The 22231-nt window shown below is 47.7% G+C and overlaps 2 protein-coding genes across 16 annotated transcripts in view; both read left to right on the plus strand.

Moving 5' to 3' along the window:
• The window catches only part of LOC124001476 (sorbin and SH3 domain-containing protein 2-like), a 92157-nt gene that overhangs the window by 58812 nt on the left and 11114 nt on the right, over positions 1-22231 (plus strand). For 6 of the 15 annotated variants that reach the window (XM_046308270.1, XM_046308274.1, XM_046308275.1 and 3 more), the window contains exons 5-12: positions 1662-1715; positions 1951-2161; positions 2434-2551; positions 10749-10832; positions 12911-12967; positions 14882-14934; positions 16162-16319; positions 21907-21989. In XM_046308270.1, the coding sequence (XP_046164226.1) occupies positions 1662-1715; positions 1951-2161; positions 2434-2551; positions 10749-10832; positions 12911-12967; positions 14882-14934; positions 16162-16319; positions 21907-21989 (818 nt within the window). Of the gene's footprint in view, positions 1-1661; positions 1716-1950; positions 2162-2433; positions 2552-10748; positions 10833-12910; positions 12968-14881; positions 14935-16161; positions 16320-21906; positions 21990-22231 lie in introns of those variants that run through there. The other 9 variants (XR_006832790.1, XR_006832789.1, XR_006832788.1 and 6 more) reach the window with 5 other exon arrangements.
• Positions 16838-21899, plus strand: LOC124001477 (sorbin and SH3 domain-containing protein 2-like). Its single transcript, XM_046308281.1, has one exon. The coding sequence runs from the start codon at positions 18632-18634 to the stop codon at positions 20441-20443; it is 1812 nt and encodes a 603-aa protein (XP_046164237.1). The 5' UTR covers positions 16838-18631; the 3' UTR covers positions 20444-21899.

The raw sequence follows: 22231 nt of genomic DNA on the forward strand, positions 1-22231 counted from the left end.
CCATCATAGGATGCCACCTTTCCAACAAGTCAGTTTGTCAAATGTATGCCCTGCTAGAGCTGCCCCGGTCAACTGTAAGTGCTGTTGTTGTGAAGTGGAATCGTCGAGGGACCGCCGAGTGCTGAAGCGCGTTAAAACAGTCTGTCCTCGGTTGCAACACTCACTAACGAGTTCCAAACTGCCCTCGGAAGCAACGTCAGCACAAGAACTGTTCGTCGGGAGCTTGATGAAATGGGTTTCCATGGCTGAACAGTCGCACACAAGCCTAAGATCACCATGCGGAATGCCAAGCATCGACCGGATTGGTGTAAAGTTCTGTGGAGTTATGAATCACACTCCACCATCTGGCAATCCGACGGCCGAATCTTGGTTTGGGAGATGCCAGGAGAACGCTACCTGTCCCAATGCATAGTGCCAACTGTAAAGTTTGGTGGAGGAGGAATAATGGTCAGGGCTGTTTTTCATGGTTCGGGCTAGGCCCCTTAGTTCCAGTGAAGGGAAATCTTAACGCTACAGCATATAATGACATTCTAGACGATTCTCTACTTCCAACTTTGTGGCAAGGCCCTTTCCTGTTTCAGCATGACAATGCCCTCCTGCACAAATCGAGGTCCATACAGCAATGGTTTGTTGAGATCGGGGTGGAAGAAGTTGACTGGCCTTGAGCTCTACTCCATCGAACATAGTTGGGATTAATTGGAACGCAGACCAGACTGCGTTGGTGCCCGACTTCGCTAATGCTCTTGTGGCTGAATGGAAGCAAGTCCCCGCAGCAGTGTTCCAACATCTAGTGGAAAGCCTTCCCAGAAGAGTGTAGGCAGTTATAGCAGCTCCATATTAATGCCCATCATTTTTGAATGAGATGTTCGACAAGCAGGTGCCCACATACTTTTGGTCATGTAGTGTGTGTGTGTGTGTGGATGGACATGCATGTATTGTGTTTATTTGTTTGTGTGGGTTTCTCTCTGTGTGCCCTTGTTGAGCCAGAACACTACAGCTCCACAGAGCCAGAGCTAATTAGAGTGAGAGTGTGGAAGGGGAGAGACCGAGAAGAATACAACGAGAGCAATAGAAAGAGGAAGGAGAGAGAGCGAGGGGGATTGGGTGGGAGAAGCTGTGTCTCGTCGAACCTACAGATGCACTGCCGCGATCTCTGCTCCGCTGTGTGGGCATCACCAAATCAAATAGTCAATACAAGGCATATTTGTTCTTAACAATGCACACACACACATATACACACACACACACACACACACACACACACACACACACACACACACACACACACACACACACACACACACACACACACACACACACACACACACACACACACACACACACACACACACACACACACACACACACACACACACACACACACACACAGCTCATTGTAGTTCTCAAAGGATAACTTCAATAGTCAGCCCTTTGTTCTCCTGGGTCCTTATACGTTGAGTATTCACCTTGCTGATAAGCTACCCAGGGAGCCTTAGTTTGCCCACTTGAGGTTTTCCCTGAGGCGGGCAGAATATTTCTGCAGTGATGAAAGTAGAGAATCTGTATGTGTGCGCACAAATGGATGCAGGGGAAAGGGTACTCTCAGCAGTGTGTGTGTGCGTGTGTGTGTGTTGTTCTGCTCACCCTCCGTGTTTCTACAGATGACGACTATGCCGACGCGCGCAACGCCACATACACTGTCATCGGTGACAGCGGTAAGAGTCTTTATCTCTTTTTGACGATTCAAATGTATGTCACTGGTTTGTGACATTGTCCTGTGTTCAAACACCCGACTTGCAAGAATACTTAGTTTACGACCCCCTTCTCTCTCTTTCTATTTTCCCTCCCCGTCTCTCTCTCCCCCGCATCCTTTCTCTCTCTCGTTCTCTTATTCCTCCCCCTTTTTCTCTCTTTTCCCTCCCCGTCCTTTCTCTGTTATCTCCCCCCTAGACACACATGGTCAGTCCTCCAACCCCACCATGGCGTACCCTCCCCCCAGGACACAAACGTACCGGCCCCTGGCCAAGAGCCCGTCGGGCAGCGGAAGCCCCGGGACCTTTAGGGAGCCCTCCCCCGTGCCTCCGCCACCCCCGCCCATGCCCTCCCTCCTCCAGCTGAGGTCCAGAGACAGCGACCGGGAGCGAGACTCGCCCGACACCATGTAAGACACACCGCGGGTCTGGTTTCTCTTTCGCTTGGTCCGAGACCAATGGCTAGCTAGTCTCCATTTTAGGCTTAGACTTAGGCCTAGTCTGCAATGTAGGCCTAGACATGGGCCTTAGATCCAGGCTTAGTCCTTACCTAGGTCTAGTCCCTTGACACCCCTCACCTTAGGGGTTACCTTAGCCCTAGAGCCTATACCTAGGCTAGTGGTGCGCCTTTGGCATCATCTTAAACTAGGTCCAAGATCACGCTGATGTCTTTATTTATTAGCAGGAATCAGTGGGGCCCTCCGGATAGGAAAGTGGACACTAGAAAGTACCGCGCTGAACCCCGGAGTATCTTTGAGTACGAGCCCGGGAAATCATCCGCTCTGGAGCAGGAGAGGCCGGTGAGTGCCCAAAAGCACGTCTTTGTCACTTTTTAAAATATTTTTTAAAATTAGTACATCAGGGTGTCAAACTCAATTCCTGGAGGGCCGTTGTGTTTTGCTGTTTTTTTTGTCATTCCCATTCAATTGGTGTCCAATTAGACTGCCGGACATAAATGAATTCATCTGACAACCAGGTGAGGGGAGTTCCTAACTAATCAACGGTCTTAACTGATCAATCAACTACAAGGGAGGAATGAAAACCCGCTGTCGCTCAGCCCTCCAGGAATTCAGTTTGACACCCCTGGCCTACATTGTCATTATCCAAGCCATTTAAAACTCCATTACCCATAATCACCCTCTACACCATCCTTGGTTCCTAATAAGTGAGTGATCTCCAACTGTCGGTCTTGGAGAACTCAATGGATGTGTAGGATTTTGTTCCTGCCCAGTATGAATACACCCGATTCCAGATAGTAAGGTCCAGCATGTATCAGAGATGTGTTTAGAGCTGGGTTGGAACAAAACCCTCTACACACAAAGGCTCTGTCTACAGGAACAGAGTCGGAGACCCCTGACCTCCGCTCTAGGAAGAAGCCTTTAGAGGTACTGTACCTGAACCATTAGAGGGATCAACACATTTCTATGACGTGTTCTGAAGTGGTCCAACTTACTGCTATTTTGGGCGAATATGCTTGTTAAGGTTGAGTTGGGAAGCAATTATATAATAGTTCGATTTTTAAGCTCGAGGGGGGATTTATCCTCGAAAGGGGTATTTTTAGAAAGGTAGTGGCCTTTGAATATGAATGATATAGATGCTCTCTTAGGGAACTTTTTTCACATTTTGTTACAGCCTTATTTTTAAATGGTTTAAATCACTTTTTTTCCCTCATCAATCTACATGAAATACCCCATAATGACAAAGCGAAAAAACAAGTTTGAAACTCGAAATTGAGCTCGGGTGCATCCTGTTTCGATTTATCATCCTTGAGATGTTTCTACAACTTGATTGGAGTCCACCTGGGGGTAAATTCAAATGATTGGACATGATTTGTCTACAGTTGACAGTGCATGTCAGAGCAAAAACCAAGCCATGAGGTTGAAGGAATTGTCCGTAGAGCTCTGAGACAGGATTGTGTCGAGGCACAGATCTGGGAAAGTGTACCAAAACATTTCTGCAGCATTGAATGTCCCCAAGAACACAGTGGCCTCCATAATTCTTAAATAGAAGAAGTTTGAAAGCGCCAAGACTATTCCTGGCCACCCGGCCAAACTGAGCAATCGGGGGAGAAGGGCCTTGGTCAGGGAGGTGACCAAGAACCCTATGGTAACTCTGACCGAGTTCCTCTGTGGAGAGAACCTTCCAGAAGAACAACCATCTCTGGGCACTCCACCAATCAGGCTTTTATGGTAGAGTGGCCAGACAAGCCACTCCTCAGTAAAAGGCACATAACAGACGGCTTTGAGTTTGCCAAAAGGCACCTAAAGGAATCTCAGACCATGAGAAACAACATTCTCTGGTCTGATGAAACCAAGATTGAACACTTTGAATGCCAAGTGTCACGTCTGGAGGAAACCTGGCACCATCCCTACGGTGAAGCATGGTGGTGGCAGCATCATGCTGTGGGGATGTTTTTCACTGGCAGGGACTGGGAGACTAGTCAGGGTCAAGGGAAAGATGAACTGAGCAAAGTACAAAGATCCTTGATGAAAACCTGCTCCAGAGTACTCAGGACCTCAGATAAGGGCGAAGGTTCATCTTCCAACAGGACGGCGACCCTAAGCACATAGACAAGACAACGCAGGAGTGGCTTCGGGACAAGTCTCAATGTCCTTGAGTGGCCCAGCCAGAGGCCGGACTTGAACCCGATCGAACGTTTCTGGAGAGACCTGAAAATAGCTGTGGAGTAACACTCCCCAACCAAACTGACAGAGCTGGAGAGGATTTGCAGAGAAGCATGGGAGAAACTCTCCAAATACAGGTGTTCCAAACTTGTTTTAAAAATGTTTAGTTCACCTTTATTTAACCAGGTAGGCTAGTTGAAAACAAGTTCTCATTTACAACTGCGACCTGGCCAAGATAAAGCAAAGCAGTGAGACACAATCAACAACAGAGTTACACATGAAATAAACAAACCTACAGTCAATAACACAATAGAAGAAAGTATATGTATAGTATGTGCAGTTGTCGTGTCATACCCAAGAAGACTCAAGGCTGTAATTGCAGCCAAAGGTGCTTCAACAAAGTTCTGAGTAAAGAGTCTGAATAGTTATGTAGATGTCATAGTTCCATTTTTATTTTTTATTTTTTATTTGCCCAAAAAATGTATTGCTTTGTCATTATGGGGTATCGTGTGTAGATTGATTAGTAAAAAACGAACAATTTAATTCATTTTACAATAAGGCTGTAACGTAACAAAATGTGGGAAAAGTCTAGGGGTCTGTCTGAATGCTTTCCGAAGGAACTGTAGGCCTAGAAGCAAGCTTATATTTAGATTTTCATCAATTGTACCCATTTTAATTTATTCAACAGGCGGTGTTCTGTATCACTCAATCACCTTCCTGATGCTGTCAAACTAAAGCGGAGGTGTTGTGCCCAAATAAAGCAATTGTGTAGGCTCGAAGCAAGGGCAGATAATGTCTAGATGTGTTTTACAGTGGATATCAAGTGAATGGATCGGCTGGCTGGGCTTGATGGTACAGTGGATGCACAGGGATTTCTCAGATGGAACAGAAAGCGAGATGCCCTTTTTTGGCGTCAAAGGTTTACCTGTGCCGAACTGTTTGTTTAGTATGCCTTAGAGCGCGTCTCAGCCAATCACAATGCTCGTTTTGACCAACCCGTTGTTGAATATGGTTTTTGTATAATGTCTCTAGGGTTTCCTCATAAAGCATTTCAGTGACCTTTAACAAAAATGAAAGGGACCGCAAAGGGTTGGAATCTTCTTCACACTCCGTCTGCCTGTCACCCATTGGTAAAGCTTCGCCTTATCTCAGTTCACTGGTCACGATGGCAACACCCACCCGTAGCACGCGCTCCAGCAGGTGTATCTCACTGATCATCCCTTGAGCCTACACCTCATTTGGCCGCCTTTCCTTCCAGTTCTCTGCTGCCGGAGACTGGAACAAATTGCAAAAATTGTTGAAGTTGGAGACTTTTATCTCCCTCACCACAACTTTGAACATCTGCTATCTGAGCAGCTAACCGATCGCAACACCCACCCAATTTACCTACCTCATCCCCATACTGTTTTTATTTATTTACTTTTCTGCTCTTTTGCACACCAGTATCTCTACCTGCACATCACCATCTGATCATTTTTCACTCCAGTGTTAATCTGCAAAATTGTAATTATTCGCCTACCTCCTGATGCCTTTTGCACACAATGTATATAGACTATTTTTTTCTACTGTGTTATTGACTTGTTAATTGTTTACTCCATGTGTAACTGTGTTGTTGTCTGTTCACACTGCTGTGTTTTATCTTGGCCAGGTTGCAGTTGTAAATGAGAACTTGTTCTCAACTAGCCTACCTGGTTAAATAAAGGTGAAATAAAAAATGTAATAAAATTGTATTGTCCAGGCTGGGGCTAATTGCTACATGGAATTGAGGGCAAGAGGTGTAGTTGTGATAGTTGTGTATTGTATGAGTTTTATTGGACTGGCCAACCCTCCTGGAGATCCTGTCGCTATGCAGGGTTTTGCTCCAATCCTGTTGTAACCCACCTGATTCGGTTTGGAGCGACGTCTTGCCGGAGGGTAGCTCTCCAGGAGGAGGGTCGGCCACCCACGTGCTAGTCTGTCTGCTCTATGGACTTGAGGGTGATCGGTTAGGAGAACGAGAGAGGTAACGGAGGAGGGGGATGAAAGAGGGAACCCTTCTGAAGTTAAGGATGATTAGCTTAAAGCAGTCAAAATGTGTTTAGTATCTGCAATCATTCACATGATTTTCCTGTGTTTCTATATATATTTCCACGCTATGAGGTTGGAATAAAACTGTGAAATTGTGGAAATTATGATGATATCCTTTTAGTTTAAGAGCTGTTTGAAAAGGCTGTCTGAAATGTCTGCCTGTTTTAGTGGGATGGAGTTTTGGCCTGCCTGGTGACATCACCAGGTGGTAAATTAGTTAATAGACCAATAAGAAAGAGTTCCAAACCTCTCTGCCAATAACAGGTACTTTTCAGTTTTCCCCCTCTCCACTCAGACCACTCCCAGACAGCTAGCTAATGTCTTGCTTGAGAAATTGCTCTTTGCTAAAATAAGCTATTTTTGTTTCTTTATGAACATTTGAATTGAAAACCGTCACAGTGTGGCACTTAATTGTGACCCAGAAATGATTTGATATTGAGATTTTTTTTAAACGGTTGTGTTGTCCCTTATAATGTCTTTAGACCGGTTCTCCAGAACTACATTGCTTCCTGCCGGGCACCCTAATCCCTATAGCAGTGTTATTCAAAGTCTCAGGCCAACTGCCCTTTAGTGTGTAGGGAATAGAGAGCCACTTGGCACACACAATAATGTGGGAATTAATCCAAGTCGAGCACAGGGAGAGGAGCAGGCATGGGGGGAATATCGCTGAGTCAGGGAAGTCTGTAATGCAGGGTGAGCTATAGGCTCGCTTATGCATCCCAACCACGCCGTCTCATTCCCTGTTTCTCTCTAAGAACGTCACAATAAACCGTGTTTCAAGCCTTCGTCGCATCACCGCGTGTGTTTCTGGTCGTGGTGTGGGTCTCTCCGGCTGCTGATGGAAAAACCAGTTCACACACATCACGTCTCTGTCTGGATAGGGCCTTCCATAAATAGAAGGCGGTTGTAAACATCTTGTGGTCCACTTCTTGGATGGAAGTCTGATCACTGCCAGTGAGCGCAAAGACTGGAGGTCTGTGGGTAGCTACTAGCATGCTAGCAGATACTGTGTCCATAGACTCCCAGTCATTGCGCTAACGCTAGTGTCCATTGACTCGCAGAGCTACCTCTAACTTCCTTTGTGCTGGACGCAGAGACCATAAAAATGGTATCGCACGTGTTCGTCTGATTGACTACTGTTGACGTCTGATGCTCTACTTTCTTCTGGGCACAGCCCACATAGAGCCGCCTCCCATTCAGCTCCTTCCTATTCATTTTATGGACCACCTAAGGAGGTCAGATTTACTCCAATTAGACAGAGAGGTATCAGTGAGACTATACTCCCCTCCACAGTGCAGTTCACCTCTTCCTGAGCTAAAGTAGCTGATTTACAAGTCCAATACACAATGCACTTCCAAGATCGCCAATAAAGTGGGCAGCCTCTTCCCCCAGCAGCTCATAAACTACATTTCCCAGGAGACACTGGGGGTGGTAAATGTCACAGCCAAGCCTGCAGTGTGCTGGGCACTGCAGTGGAACCACTCCTCTGTTCCAATGTAAACCTCATTGAGAGTGACTGAGGAATAAGCCCCAGGACTGGCGTGTAGGAGACGTTCTAGCTGTAAGTCCTTCAGGAGAGAAGGTGGGAGAGCGAGAGTTTCTGTATGTTCAGTTCTGTATGTTCAGTTAAGGCGAGTTTTTGCTCCAGGTATAAAAGTGAACTTTAATATTAAGCTCAGAGTACAGAGTATTGGGCAGAGTACACGGTGAAGGTTTAAATTAGACTTTGAGAAAGAATCCAGCCATGTAATTTATGAACAGTTAAACCAACGTTACTTTAATTTTTACCTCCCTTACACAGGACCACGCTCAGCAGGATGAAGTGGTGTGCAACGTTTAATTCAATGGATATGGTGCTGTCTCTGAACAATCAGTCGAATGTTGTGATTGTCATTTCCCAGAGGGCGATTTTGTATGATGTGCTGCACAAGATTGGATTTCAGAATGGTCATAACCATATTGATCAGGTCACACGCCGCCACACCGACCAAACGAGAGCAAACGAACCCCGGAAAACGGTTGAAGAACGGCGCACTCTGCGTTTTTGCACTCAACCGGGGCACGTTCAGCAGGACCTAACGTTTTGGAATGTTCTCATAGGAATATGCTTTGTAGAGTAAACATGACTCTCTGACATGTAGAATAAGGAATCACGTTGGCTCTGTTCAAACGTTTCAGATAGAAATCCCATGATCACGTTCGGCCACTGAACGTGGCCCCGGTGTGCCGAAATGTACCAGAGTTGTGTCGGGCTTTATGACGGGAAGATATTGCCCTCTGCTGTAGTAGTTTAAACATTACAACACTTTTTTTCTGCTCTGGTTTGGTGCTTTATAGTGAGCGACTGGTGAGGAGAGCACAGTGGCTAGGATAAACTCCCTAGAAGGGCCAGAACCTAGGATGAAACCTAGAGAGGAACCCAGGCTATGAGGGGTGGCCAGTCCTCTTCTGGCTGTGCCGGGTGGAGATTATAACAGAACGTGGCCAAGATGTTCAAACGTTCATAAATGACCAGCATGGTCAAATAATAAATAATCACAGTAGTTGTCGAGGGTGCAGCAAGTCAGCACCTCAGGAGTAAATGTTAGTTGGCTTTTCATAGCCGATCATTAAGAGTATCTCTACCACTCCTGCTGTCTCGAGAGAGTTGAAAACAGCAGGTCTGGGACAGGTAGCACGTCCGGTGAACAGGTCAGGATTCCATAGCGCAGGCAGAACAGTTGAAACTGGAGCAGCATGCCAGGTAGTCCTGAGGCATGGTCCTAGGGCTCAGGTCCTCTGAGAGAATTAGAGAGAGCATACTTAAATTCACACAGGACAAGACAGGAGAAGTACTCCAGATATAACAAACTGATCCTAGCCCCCCGACACAAACTACTGCAGCATAAATACTGGAGGCTGAGACAGGAGGGGTCAGGAGACACTGTGGCCCCATCCGATGATACCCCCGGACAGGGCCAAACAGGAAGGATATAATCTCACCCCACATTGCCAAAACACAGCCCCCACACCACTAGAGGGATATCTTCAACCACCAACTTACCATCCTGAGACAAGGCTGAGTATAGCCCACAAAGATCTCCACCATGGCACAACCCAAGGGGGGGCGCCAACCCAGACAGGAAGATCACATCAGTGACTCAACCCACTCAAGTGACGCACCCCTACTAGGGACGGCATGAAAGAGCACCAGTAAGACAGTGACTCAGCCCCTGTAATAGGGTTAGAGGCAGAGAATCCCAGTAAAAAGAGGGGAACCGGCCAGGCAGAGATAGCAAGGGCGGTTCGTTGCTCCAGAGCCTTTCCGTTCACCTTCAAACTCCTGGGCCAGACTACACTCAATCATATGACCCACTGATGAGATTAGTATTCAGTAAAGACTTAAAGGTTGAGACCAAGTCTGCGTCTCTCACATGGGTAGGCAGACCGTTCCATAAGAATGGAGCTCTGTAGGAGAAAGTCCTGCCTCCTGTTTGCTTAGAAATTCTAGGGACAATTAGGAGGCCTGCGTCTTGTGACCATAGCGTACGTGTAGGTATGTACGGCACGACCAAATCAGAGAGATAGGTAGGAGCAAGCCCATGTAATGCTTTGTTGGTTAGCAGTACAACCTTGAAATCAGCCCTTGCCTTAACAGGAAGCCAGTGTAGGGAGGCTAGCACTGGAGTAATATGATCACATTTTCTGGTTCTAGTCAGGATTCTAGCAGCCGTATTTAGCACTAACTGAAGTTTATTTAGTGCTTTATTCGGGTAGCTGGAAAGTAGAGCATTGCAGTAGTCTAACCTAGAAGTAACAAAAGGCACTAAAGGCAGCAAAGACACTTTTCATACAGGGCAGTTCAGCGAATGGTTGACGCAATTTAGCTTCTTAGCCTCAGGACACTTTATGAGCCAATGTTATGTCTTTAGCTCTCAATTTAATTGACCATTCTCCTTCAACCCTTTCAACTTTTTATCCCTTTTTCCATTATTTGAATGAGAAATGTGAAAAGTAACCGAGTAAACTGAAGTGCACATCAGTACTTTCTATTTGACACGCTTCATAGTTAGCTACCATATATATATATTTTTTTTTTGTGGGGGGGTGGGGGTTGTAATGTTGTGTGCCCTGGTTAGCAACACTGTTTTTGTCTCTTTACCCTGGTGTTAAACTCTCCATCTGGAGCCACCCTTCTTTACCCATCAGCCCCTGCAGCTTGGTGCTGCACACCCTATCCTAACCATGAGATCCATATTTCTCTCTGTGCTTTCTGTTCCTCCTCTCTCTCCCTCCCTCTTTCTCTGTCACCCTCCACTCTCTCCAGACCTATAAGCTAAACCCAGATGACATAGATTTAGAGAACGAGCCTTGGTATAAGTTCTTCTCCGAGCTGGAGTTCGGCCGTCCGGTAAGTGAGGGTCCGTAACTCCCACCTCGGCACCCCCCCCCGCCTTAGGTATACCCCCCCCCCCACTCCTCTACCCGTTCAGTCTTCACCCTACTGTAGCTGTAGTCCAGGAGTCGTCCAACTCTCGGACTGGAGAGCTAGTGGGTATGCAGGCTTTTGTTCCAGCCCAGCAGTAACACACCGAAAGGCTGTTTGTTTTATTTCGCAACGCAGCACTTAACGCATAATCGGTCTTCAGTCTGGACAGAGACTGGGCCCGAATCAGGTGTGTTAGTGCGGAGTTGAAACAAAGGCCTGTTCGCCAGTAGCTCTCCAGGAGCTTGAGACTGGGGGTCCTTCCTGTTGTAGTTGCTTCGGCATGCTGCTGGGTGCTCTGGCAAGTCGCCTGTTGTGTGCAGCTCCTTGTGACTGGTCTGCTTGTGTCTCTGCGTCTTGGTGAATTGGTTTTGCGTAGTGTGGCTGTCTCGTTATCAGCTGGCCCTGCGCCACATTGAAAGCTGGAAAACACTGCAAAACAAAACGGAAGTCCCAAATTAATATGGATTGGTCCTTTTTTTTTAAACACAAAAATTGTCCTACAAAGGGGGGAGACCTCTTTTCCTACATTGTATAATTAGCTATTTTTCGCGAACAAAATGCAGGTTCTTTTGCAGTGTGTGCTTACCGTTGTTGATAAGCTCGTGGAGCAGCCGGTAGAACTGAGCAGAACCGAGATCAATGGAAACGACATGCTAAAATCCACAAATGAATCCCCAGGTCAGAGCGTCGTTCTGCACCGTTCTTCATGCTCCTCTTGTATGTTGCAGCTTTGTGTGGTTTCTTTCTGTTTGCTCGTTTGGACATTTTGGTTCCTACCTCTTCTCCTGAATGTGTCAACTCGTTCACTCCTCCTAAACGTTAGGCGACCTAAGGGATTAATGGTATTGGATTGGTTTAAACTTGGGCTGGTTTGAGTTACCGTGTTCCACCATATTCCTTGCCCCGTCCCATTCCTTTGGAAATCTACGAGAGGAAGTGTACAAGTGCACACTTTTTGGGGGAGAAGGGCGAGAAACACTCTGACTGTTCTAAGTCGGCCTGTTGTTAGGTCGAGGAAATTGGCTTGATTCGGAATGTTCAGCTAGAAATATGCAGTCTAGAAAAGACACGACTCTGATGTCATGCAGAACAAGGAACGCCCAGGTTTCTGTACCACATTTCCATCTGTAATATTATTTATGTTGCACTCTGACCCCACCACTGAATAAACCCCACACAACATAGAAAAGCTTCCTAAATGCGCATGGCTGGAAGTTAGTTTTGAGAGGGATGCTTCCACCAACGTCATGTTTTAGCTCGTCTGTCTTCACAACCGAATCACTGCGCTGTAGTGCGTATATGCCCTTTCACTCTGCTTTCTGCCTCTTTGCTCTCACAATCGGCATGTCTGTGTGTGCTCGCGCGTGCGTGTTGCTTCGTGGTTATGGGTTTGTAGATGTGTCTAGCAGAAGTGTGTGTGTGTTGGAGCTCACATAATGTACTAGGTGTGTTCGCGTGTGTGTGTGTGTGTGTGTGTGTGTGTGTGTGTGTGTGTGTGTGTGTGTGTGTGTGTGTGTGTGTGTGTGTGTGTGTGTGTGTGTGTGTGTGTGTGTGTGTGTGTGTGTGTGTGTGTGTGTGTGTGTGTGTGTGTGTGTGTGTGTGTGTGTGTGTGTGTGTGTGTGTGTGTGTGTGTGTGTGTGTTCGTGTGTGTGTGTGTGTTCGTGTGTGTGTGTGTGTTCGTGTGTGTGTGTTCGTGTGTGTGTGTTCGTGTGCAGTGTGTTCGTGTGCAGTGTGTTCGTGTGCAGTGTGTGTGTTCGTGTGCAGTGTTCGTGTGCAGTGTGTGTGTTCGTGTGCAGTGTGTGTGTTCGTGTGTGTGTGTGTGCGCGCAGCGTGTCTGAAACCCGTCAGTCTTCAGTTCCTCTGTGCTCTAACGGATGTCACTTTCCTCTCTCCGCCTCGTCTTCTCTCCCCCATGACGCCACTGCCTCTCCTCCACCACTCCATCTTCACCTCCTCCTCCTCCTCCTCCTCTTCCTCCTCACCGCTGCTTGGGGCTCAAGCCTCCTAAAAAACGGCTGGATTATAATCCAGACATCTGCTCTGGCCGACTCACCGAGGTAAACATTGGCATTCATCAGCATTGTGGGATTGGGAGGATTGGGTGGGAGTTGAATAGCCTGGTTCCAGAAAATTCTGTGCTGTTTTGCCAACTCCTTGTCACACCAAACTCGTTAGGCATAACTAAGGCTGCAAAATCCTACTGACTTCCCCAAAATTCCAGTTTTCCAGAAATCCTGGATGGAAGACTCCTGGAATATCGAGGGAAGAAGCAGGAAATCCGGGAATCCTCTAACCAGGATTTCTGGAAAACTAGGGAATTTGGGGAAAGAGACTGGAACTTTGCAACCCTGGGCACGGCAATTGCATAAGGAGTTTAACGCAAACCTTGCTAATCAACTGCAGTCTTAAATTGCTTTGTTACTGATCACCTACATATTGTGTGATTTGGATGAAAACCACCATGCTTACTGTGACTATACATTTTATTAGGCCACCTTACGTCGACACAGGCACAATATGTACCTACATTGTAATTACACTGTACCTATGTCACTAGAGGACTGATGGGGACAGCTGTCACCATGTTTAGTACACCATAGCAGGACATTTTCATATTTCAGCTTCTATATCAGTCATTAGTCATCTCTTTATTGCATCTTCAACTGCCTGTATTTACAATGGCCTCTCTGCTATTGACTCAATTCAGTGTGTTTATTACTACGTATAAACCGGCTGGTTCGAGCCCTGAATGGTGATTGTCAGTTCTAATTACATTTGTAACTGGTTTATAATGGCAATAAAGCGCCTCAGGGGTTTGTGGTATATGGCCAATATACCACGGCTAAGGGCTGTGTCCAGACACTCCGTGTTGTGTCGTGCATAAGAACAGCCCCAAGCCGTGGTATAATGGCCATATAGCACACCTCCTCGGGCCTTATGTCTTCATTATAAACTGGGTGGTTTGAGCCCTGAATGCTGATTGGCTGACAGCTGTGGTATATCAGACTCTATACCATGGGTATGACAAAACATGTATTTTTACTGCTTTAATTACATTGGTAACCAGTTAATAATAGCAATAAGGCACCTTGGGGGTTTATATACCGACATACCACGGCTAAGGGCCGTGTCCAGGCACTCCGCAATGTGTTGTGCCCAAGAACAGCACTTAGCCGTGGTCTATTGGCCATATACAACACCACCTAGTGCCTTATTGCTTTAAATATAACAGCATAAACAGTACTGCACTTGTGCATTTCCAAAATACTTGTGAAAAACTTACTCTAATCATAATGTCTTTAATGTCTTTACATAATATCGCGATCTAATTGATCTGTTGACAGCTTATTATTGATGTGACTCAGGACTGTCTGAATTCTAAAGGTTGCAGTTAACCCATGTATATCATGTCAGATGTAAAGCTCATATTTGAATAGGTCCTCTTTGGGATTCAATATGCATCTGCTGATCTGGGGTCGGTTTTCCTGTTGGAATCAAAACGAATAAGATGATATGGACAGAGAGGACCTGATCCTAGATCAGCACAGGGCTCAGGTCTGTCGTCCATGTTACCACATGGACCCAATCCAATGATCCAAAGAGTCCATTTCGGGTCTTCCGGGGGCGCGTCTTCATCTCAAAGCGTGAAAGAGCTCCTCTCTCGCTCTCCCCTTTAGTGCTTCACTTCACTCGTGGCCTTTCTCCCTCCTGAAAGAACCCCCCCAAACAGACCAGGGTCAGAGTTCAACAGAATCAGCGGTCACTGCTCTCAGCACCACCGGTAGGCCCATCCGAGCTTCCATACACACGCCATGTGGAACCTACCTCCGTCATGCCGTCAGCCGGGGGAGCGTTTTGAGCGTGGCGAGCTGAGCATTGTGTGTACCACCGCCGCCTCCTCCTCCTCCAGTCTTTGTCCGTGTGGCGCTCACTCTTCCTCTTCCTCCCTTTTGTTGTCTGCCCTCTTTCAGACGTCGCTGTACTTCACTCCCACTGCTGACCGTGTTCCAGAGAGGCCGGCTAGGTGAGTCTTCAATTCTCTCTCTCTCTCTCTCTCTCTCTCTCTCTCTCTCTCTCTCTCTCTCTCTCTCTTTCTCTTTCTCTTTCTCTTTTCTCTCTCTCTCCTCGCTCTCTTTTTTTCACACCAGCAGTAGGCCGTGTAGCGGCGTGGCGTCCCAGACTCTCTCTCTCTCTCTCTCTCTCTCTCTCTCTCTCTCTCTCTCTCTCTCTCATATTATCTCCTTCACAAGGACACTCAGTGTTTTTGTAGCTCTGTTGATTGAGCATACGTCGTTGTGGGTTTGTGTCAATGTGTGTGTGACGGGTGACTCTCCCCACGCACCCACTCCCCAAACCTGCATACATTATCCACCCAGCCTATTGATTCTGTCCTTCAACCCTGTCCCCCTTTTCTTTTCCTCCCCTCCTCCTCCTCCTCCCATTCCCTTTCACCGATGCTAGGCTTAATCTGTTCGATTTTCTCCGAGTGAATGGGATGGTTGAAAAGAGGATGTTATTCGTGGAAGGCTGACTGGGATTCTATTCTGTGTAGTTGAAAGGCTAGTAGCCTGTTTAACCCACACTAGAAGTCTTGATCTGAAGGCTTTAAAAACAAAAATATTGACAGGGCAGTTGAGAGTTAGATTGGGAGAGGTTTACATATAGGAAAAAGGCACAGCCAGTCGGCCGAACCCGGGGCTCAAATCTCTGGTCGCCAGGGGTCATGTGTAGTCCGGAGTCGGCGCAGGTTCTATGGCATTTTTAAGGAGCAATAGCAGTCGTTCTCCATCATCCTATTGTGAATTGAATTGACGGGGATGACGTTTTCATGAAATAGTCAAGTTCAACAACTTAGCTTTGTTCTTTTTAAAGGGTCTATTTTTCCCACTTTCTTTTGTTCCTTGTCTCTTTGTTGATCCACAACAGGGCGACGAACGCTGTTATACCAGAGGGAATTGTAACCCAGGATATTATATGAACTGGGTCAAAGGAACCATCTGTAATTTTTCCTTGAATTGAGATAGTAATTGAGGTGTGCGAGTCGTTGGCGTACATTTCCCAACGTATCTTGTTTTGTTCCAAACAAAGTGGTGGGGTTTTTCCTTTGGGCTGAAACTCAGGCCCCGTTTGAATTATTGGAGAACTTACTTCCTCCCTTGAAGTAGTAACTGGTTTATGAATAATGACTGAACAGGTGACAGACTGTGGAATGTGGCTTTAAAACCGCGTGTTCTATCACTTTGTGTTCCAGTGCTGCTAGTGACTACAGGAAGAGGAGGAAGTCGGAGCCTTCGGGTGACCAGGGCAAGAACCAGGTCTCCCCAAAACAACTGGACCCTTACAGAGGCAGCAGCACACTGAGGAAACCAGCCACACGCTCCTCCCCCTCCTCCCCCTCCAGAGTCAAAGGTACATAACACACACACACACAAAGGCAAACAGAGAGATGTATGTGCACACACACACACACACACTCACACATCAATAGGCATACGCACACACTGGATCCCTATAGAGCCTGCACCCTGAGGAAACCGGCCATGAATGAGAAACCCATAAAGGACACGCACACACTCAATACAATCAACCTTCCTCTCTTCCGATGTATAAGCATTCTCAAACACACACACACTCAATACTTCCCATGTGTAAGCATTCTCAAACACACACACACACACTCAATACTTCCGATGTATAAGCATTCTCAAACACACACACACTCAATACTTCCCATGTGTAAGCATTCTCAAACACACACACACACACTCAATACTTCCCATGTGTAAGCATTCTCAAACACACACACACACACTCAATACTTCCGATGTATAAGCATTCTCAAACACACACACACACACTCAATACTTCCCATGTGTAAGCATTCTCAAACACACACACACTCAATACTTCCCATGTATAAGCATTCTCAAACACACACACACTCAATACTTCCCATGTGTAAGCATTCTCAAACACACACACACTTAATACTTCCCATGTATAAGCATTCTCAAACGCACACACTCAAAAACACACACACTCAATATTAACAACCTCTCCCTTGCAGATGTACAGGCATTCATAAACACACGCTTGGGCACATATACACACACACACACACACACATTCGCTGTGCTCACTCTCTCTATGCCCGACAGCAATCAGACCGTACACAAGCCCACTGAGAGACAAATCTCCTCTTCTCACGCTATGCTGAGGGCATCTTCCAGGTCAAGGAGCATCCAGCCCAGTCTAAATAGCCTTGTGTTGACACTGTAAACAAACGACCATGTTCCACGAGCTAATGGGAACGTTCTAACTCAGTGTTTCTCAGTCCAATTCAGGGGGTGCACATTTTTGTCCTAGCCCAGCGCTAACATTCCAGTGTTTTAATTGCTATATTGTAATTACTTAGCCACCATGGCCTATTTATTGCCTTACCTCCCTCATCCTACCTCATTTCCACATGCTGTTTATAGATTTTTCTACTGTATTGTTTATTCCGTGTGTATTCCGTGTGTAACTCTGTGTTGTATGTGTCGAACTGTTTTGCTTTATCTTGGCCAGGTCGCAGTTGCAAATGAGCACTAGTTCTCAACTAGCCTACCTGGTTAAATAAAGGTGAAATCAAAAATAAATCAATAAAAAATTAACATAGCCTGTAATCCTAGCAGATTTCTTCCATTGGCTAACGCTAACACATGCCCCAAACAAATCGACATGTCAAGTCAACATATAGCCACGCCGTTGATTAGTCGAGTCTGGTGTGTGATTACGGGGCTGGAGCAAAAATGTGATTTCCCCCCCCCAGGAATGGATTGTGAAAGAAAGTCTGTTGTGTGGTGTCTAATTGCGTTCATTATGTTCACAGGTTTTGTCTCTCACAGTGTGGTGACAACAGAAAAGATTAGTGTTTCGTCATCTTTTTGTTCTCTGCCTTTGTCGGTCTGTTTCTGTTGCGTGTACACTGTTCAAAACATTAAGAACACCTTCCTAATATTGAGATGCAGCCCCCTTTTTGTCCTCAGAAAAGCCTCAATTCGTCGGGGGGAATGGATGATGAAAAGCGTTCCACAGGGATGCTGCCCATGTTGACTCCAATGCTTCCCACAGTTGTGTCAAGTTGTCTGGATGTCTTCTGGGTGGTGGACCATTCTTGATACACGCGGGAAACTGTTGAGTGTGAAAAACCCAGCAGTGTTGCAGTGTCTTGCCCCTCTGAATGGCCAACATACACAATCCATGTCTCAAGGCTTAAAAATCCTCCTTTAACCTGTCTGCTCCCCTTCATCAACACAATCTTTGAAGTGGATTTAACAAGGGACCTCAATAAGGGTATTGAGATCATAGCTTTCACCTGGATCAGTCATAGAAAGAGCAGGTTCTTAATGTTTTGTGCACTGTGTACAGTATATTGTGAAAAGGATGTGAGATGTGTAATTGTAAATCTCTCCGTCTCTCTCTCCACCATTGCGCTCTGTGATTGGCACAATGGAACTGATGTTCAAGTGCTCCGTTTTAGCTTCTCTCTCGTTCTCACCCCCCTCTCCACTATTGTATGATGAAGGCTACAGTATGTTCAAGTGCTCTGTTATGGCGTCCATTTCGCCCTCTCTCTATTTCTTTATCTCTGTTCCTCTCACTCTCTTCCTCTCCTCTTTTCCTCTCTGCCACGCTGCTCTGGTTTATGGGATTGTCTGAAAGGTGGGGACGCGTGCGACATGACCTGCTCCCCCCGTTTGAGCTCTTCCCCGGGCCCGTACCTCCGCTCCCCTCTCTCTCCCGTGCCCTCCAACCTCGCCCACAGTCGCGACGTCGACGGTGTCAACCCGGACGCCGAGACATGGAGCAGCGCCGAAGACGCGCCGCCTGTAAAGCTGAGGTCGCGTAGCTGTGACAACCTGCTCAACGACGGGCACCCGGGCGGCACCGGCGGGCACAAGGCTACCCGTTCGGAGAGCGCCGGGTCACTGGTATTCGACAACCCGTTGCGGCAAACCGCATCGTCCTCTAACCGCTCCTTGCCTCGCCCACACCGGCGACGTGCCCACGATGCGCCAGGCTTCTTGAAGCTCTACCGCAAGATGCACCACATCGACCGCGCCCAGCTGCTGCCCTCTGACGTCATCCGTTCGGTCCGTGTCCGCATCCTGGAGCTGGAGCGCCAGCCGCACCTCTTCCCCCGAAAACTCTCCCCCTGGGGGCCGTCGTGGGGCCTGGAGGTCCCTCGCGATACGGTGCCAACGCGCATCTCCACATACGAGCAACTCATCCAGAAGTCCAAGTCGATGCCCGATTTGGGAGATAGCGAGGTCCCGTCTGGCGCAACCACGCCCGGCGGGTCATCGTCCCGCGCCAGTAGTAGCGGGGGAGGAGGCGGCGGGGGCAGGGAGACACCCGGGTACCCCAAACGGCGTTTCTCCATTGAGTCTCTGCTAGAGGAGGACATTAACAATGGGAACGGGACGTCTCATCACGCTCACCAGGGGGCGAGGAGCCCACCCGAGGGTCAGCCCCGCCTCGCCCTGGACCCCCACAATTTCCCTGACCCCCACGTATATCGACGGGCTGCTGTCCCGGGGGCCGAGTACTCTGAGTCGGAGCAGGATGTAGCCGCCTCGGACCTCAGTGACTTTGCCCAAGTCGAAGGATCCTCCTTCTGCAGCGAGAGCGAATTTGACCACTGCTCGCTCACCTCGTCAGTCGAGAGCTTCTACGGCCCCTCCTCCCACCACCACCACAGCCACCGCCACAGCCACAGCCACCACAACCCTAGTCATCAGTCTCTCGGTCAGGGTCAGGGCTACCAGCACCGTCACCTCATCAGCTCGTGTAAAGGACACTGCCCGGCCTCCAACACCCGCTTCACCACCATGCTGCGCCACGAGCGGGAGCGGGCCCGCCAGGAGCTCCGGCAGAAACCCCCCCAGGCACAGCAAACCAGACACGGGGAAAGAGGAGGGAGCGGAGGGGACCACCATGCTCTACCCCCCTCGTCCCAAGCAGCCCAAACCCAGCAGGGGATGTCCAAGCTGGCCTTCCTCGTCAGTCCTGTGCCTTTCCGGAGGAAAAAAGGTGACTCTCCACCCACTTCGAGAAGAAGTAGTGGAGGACGAAGTACCAGGCCCAAGTCTAAAGAAGCAGTCTATGAAGCTTTGGATGCGGCATTGAGGGATATCTACGAACACATCCAAGCGGAGCGAGGCCGGAGCGGCGCTAGGCAACCAGACGATAGTATCCTCCGGAGGCTACTGGCTGAGATCCTCCCGGATGTGCCCGAGAGGAGCTCCTCGTTACGGGGGCAGAGGGGGAGCTGCAAGGGGGGTCCCTCCTCGAGCTCCTTGTACCCCGACGGGAGTCCAACGGTGTACGGCTCGTCGCCGCGGCTACAGTCACCGCTAAGTGCCTGTTACAGTCGTCATACCGAAGCCTCCAATAATGACAACTATGGAGAGGAGCCAGGCAACGGCAATGCAGGTGGAGCATACACACACACACATACATACACAGTACACACACCAACCAGCCCTTAGTCCCTCTCCTTCCTCAACTCCCCCAGTACTGCCTGCCTGTGACCACCTCCCTCCTACCAGTCACTGTGCTCCAGCAATGGGCCAATGAACAGAGCTGAGGTTAAAGAAGCCCTGTTCCTATTGGCTCATCCTCAAGACACCCAGGGGCCGCATGCTTCCTCTTCATTCCCTTATATGGTTAAATGACGTTGTTGTTGACTGTATTTGGTCCCCTATCATTTTGAGATGTATCGGTCCATCCATGACTAGGTTTAGTTGTGTTGTTGCTGGCGCAGATCTCTTTTTGCTACGTGATTCTCAGTTGTTGTTTTTGCTGTATCGTTTCCCTCCCCTTTATGTGCCTTGTTATATTGAGCCACTTGTATTTTATGATTTTGTTATGGATGGTTTGTCAATTGGATTGATGTATTTTTGAAATGTACCGTGAGCTCAAAGTATTGGGACAGTGACACCATTTCAGCTGTTTTTGGCTCTGTGGGCTCCAGCACTTTGGCTTTGAAATGACACAATGACTCGCGGGTTAATCCTTAAGAGTCACCCGTGCGTCAGTCGAAGTAACATAATAAAAGAAATCGTTCGGTTTCAGCTGGAGATGTTGCGCGGACTGCATCTCCATCCCTCCCCCACATCCTCTGACAGTATGTCGGCCTTCCACGTCTGCCGTGGATGGTGGCTGAGCTACAGCCGTGTTCGTCAGACCATGAGACATCCCGATATGGACAATTTTTATCAATTGGATAATTATATTTTTGGAATGTCCAGCGATTAAAAAAAAAAAAAAAAGTTTTTTATTTTTAATTCCATTTTTGTTAATTTGTCCCTGTCCCAATACTTTTGGAGCTCACTGTATGTGCTTGCTGGTTGAAATGACTTATCCTTCTGTTCTCTTCTGTTCAAATGTTCTGTTCCGGTTCTGTGACCTGCATGCTTTTCCTTTCAATCATACTGTCCTACGCTATCCAAACCATGTGTTTTCCCCCGAAATGGAAATAAAATGCATTTTAATTCATTCATTATTTGATTTAGTCATTTTCCTGCCCGACACTCATTCCCTGGATGACGTCATCGCCCATTACGTATACCAACGTGGTTTACTCAGGGAGGCCGCAACGCTACAGAACGCTAAGACACAGAATACATTGAGTAGAACAGACGTTCCGCTTTTAATCGTGGATAATAGACAATTGTGTCAGCTCTATAATGTTGCATGTCCACCTGCAGCGTTCTGCACATGTCACCCTTCTGAATCCTCCCATGGGAAATGTAACGAATAGAGCCAACATGATGTTCTGCATAAAAGACGATCGTGTCAGTTTCTGCACAATGCATTTCTATCTGAGCATGCTGTAACGTTTTCGCCCTTCTGAACGTGCCTCCCGGCGCCGCTGTGCATGTGTCGTCCCATCGCCGTGGTAACACTGTTTTGTTGACCCTGATGATAACCCCTGTTCCCCCCCTCACAGAGCAGGATGCCTCCAGGGGGTACAGCACAACCACCAGCGACGGGGGAGGGGGGCAGACCAGACGAGCCACCCCGGACAGAGAGGTAGCCAAACCAGAACTTTGATTTTCCAGACTAACTTTGACGCCTCAATAGCTGAGTGGTGAATGAGACTTGGAAGTATAGCATCGCGAGACCTAGCTAAACCAGTACATTCCAGTGTTTCCCATAGATTATTTATTTACCTGTGCTGGGCACATTAAATCTGCAACATTTTCAATTGAATCCACATTCTTTTAGGTGGGGTCCAAAGAGCTAGACACCCCGTCTATTCAATTCTAGGGGAA

Source organism: Oncorhynchus gorbuscha, linkage group LG17, assembly GCF_021184085.1.
Source record: "Oncorhynchus gorbuscha isolate QuinsamMale2020 ecotype Even-year linkage group LG17, OgorEven_v1.0, whole genome shotgun sequence".
NCBI lineage: Eukaryota > Metazoa > Chordata > Actinopteri > Salmoniformes > Salmonidae > Oncorhynchus > Oncorhynchus gorbuscha.

Coding starts and splice junctions, on each gene's coding strand:
- LOC124001477 (XM_046308281.1), top strand. CDS start 18,632: ATGACCTGCTCCCCCCGTTTGAGCTCTTCCCCGGGCCCGTACCTCCGC.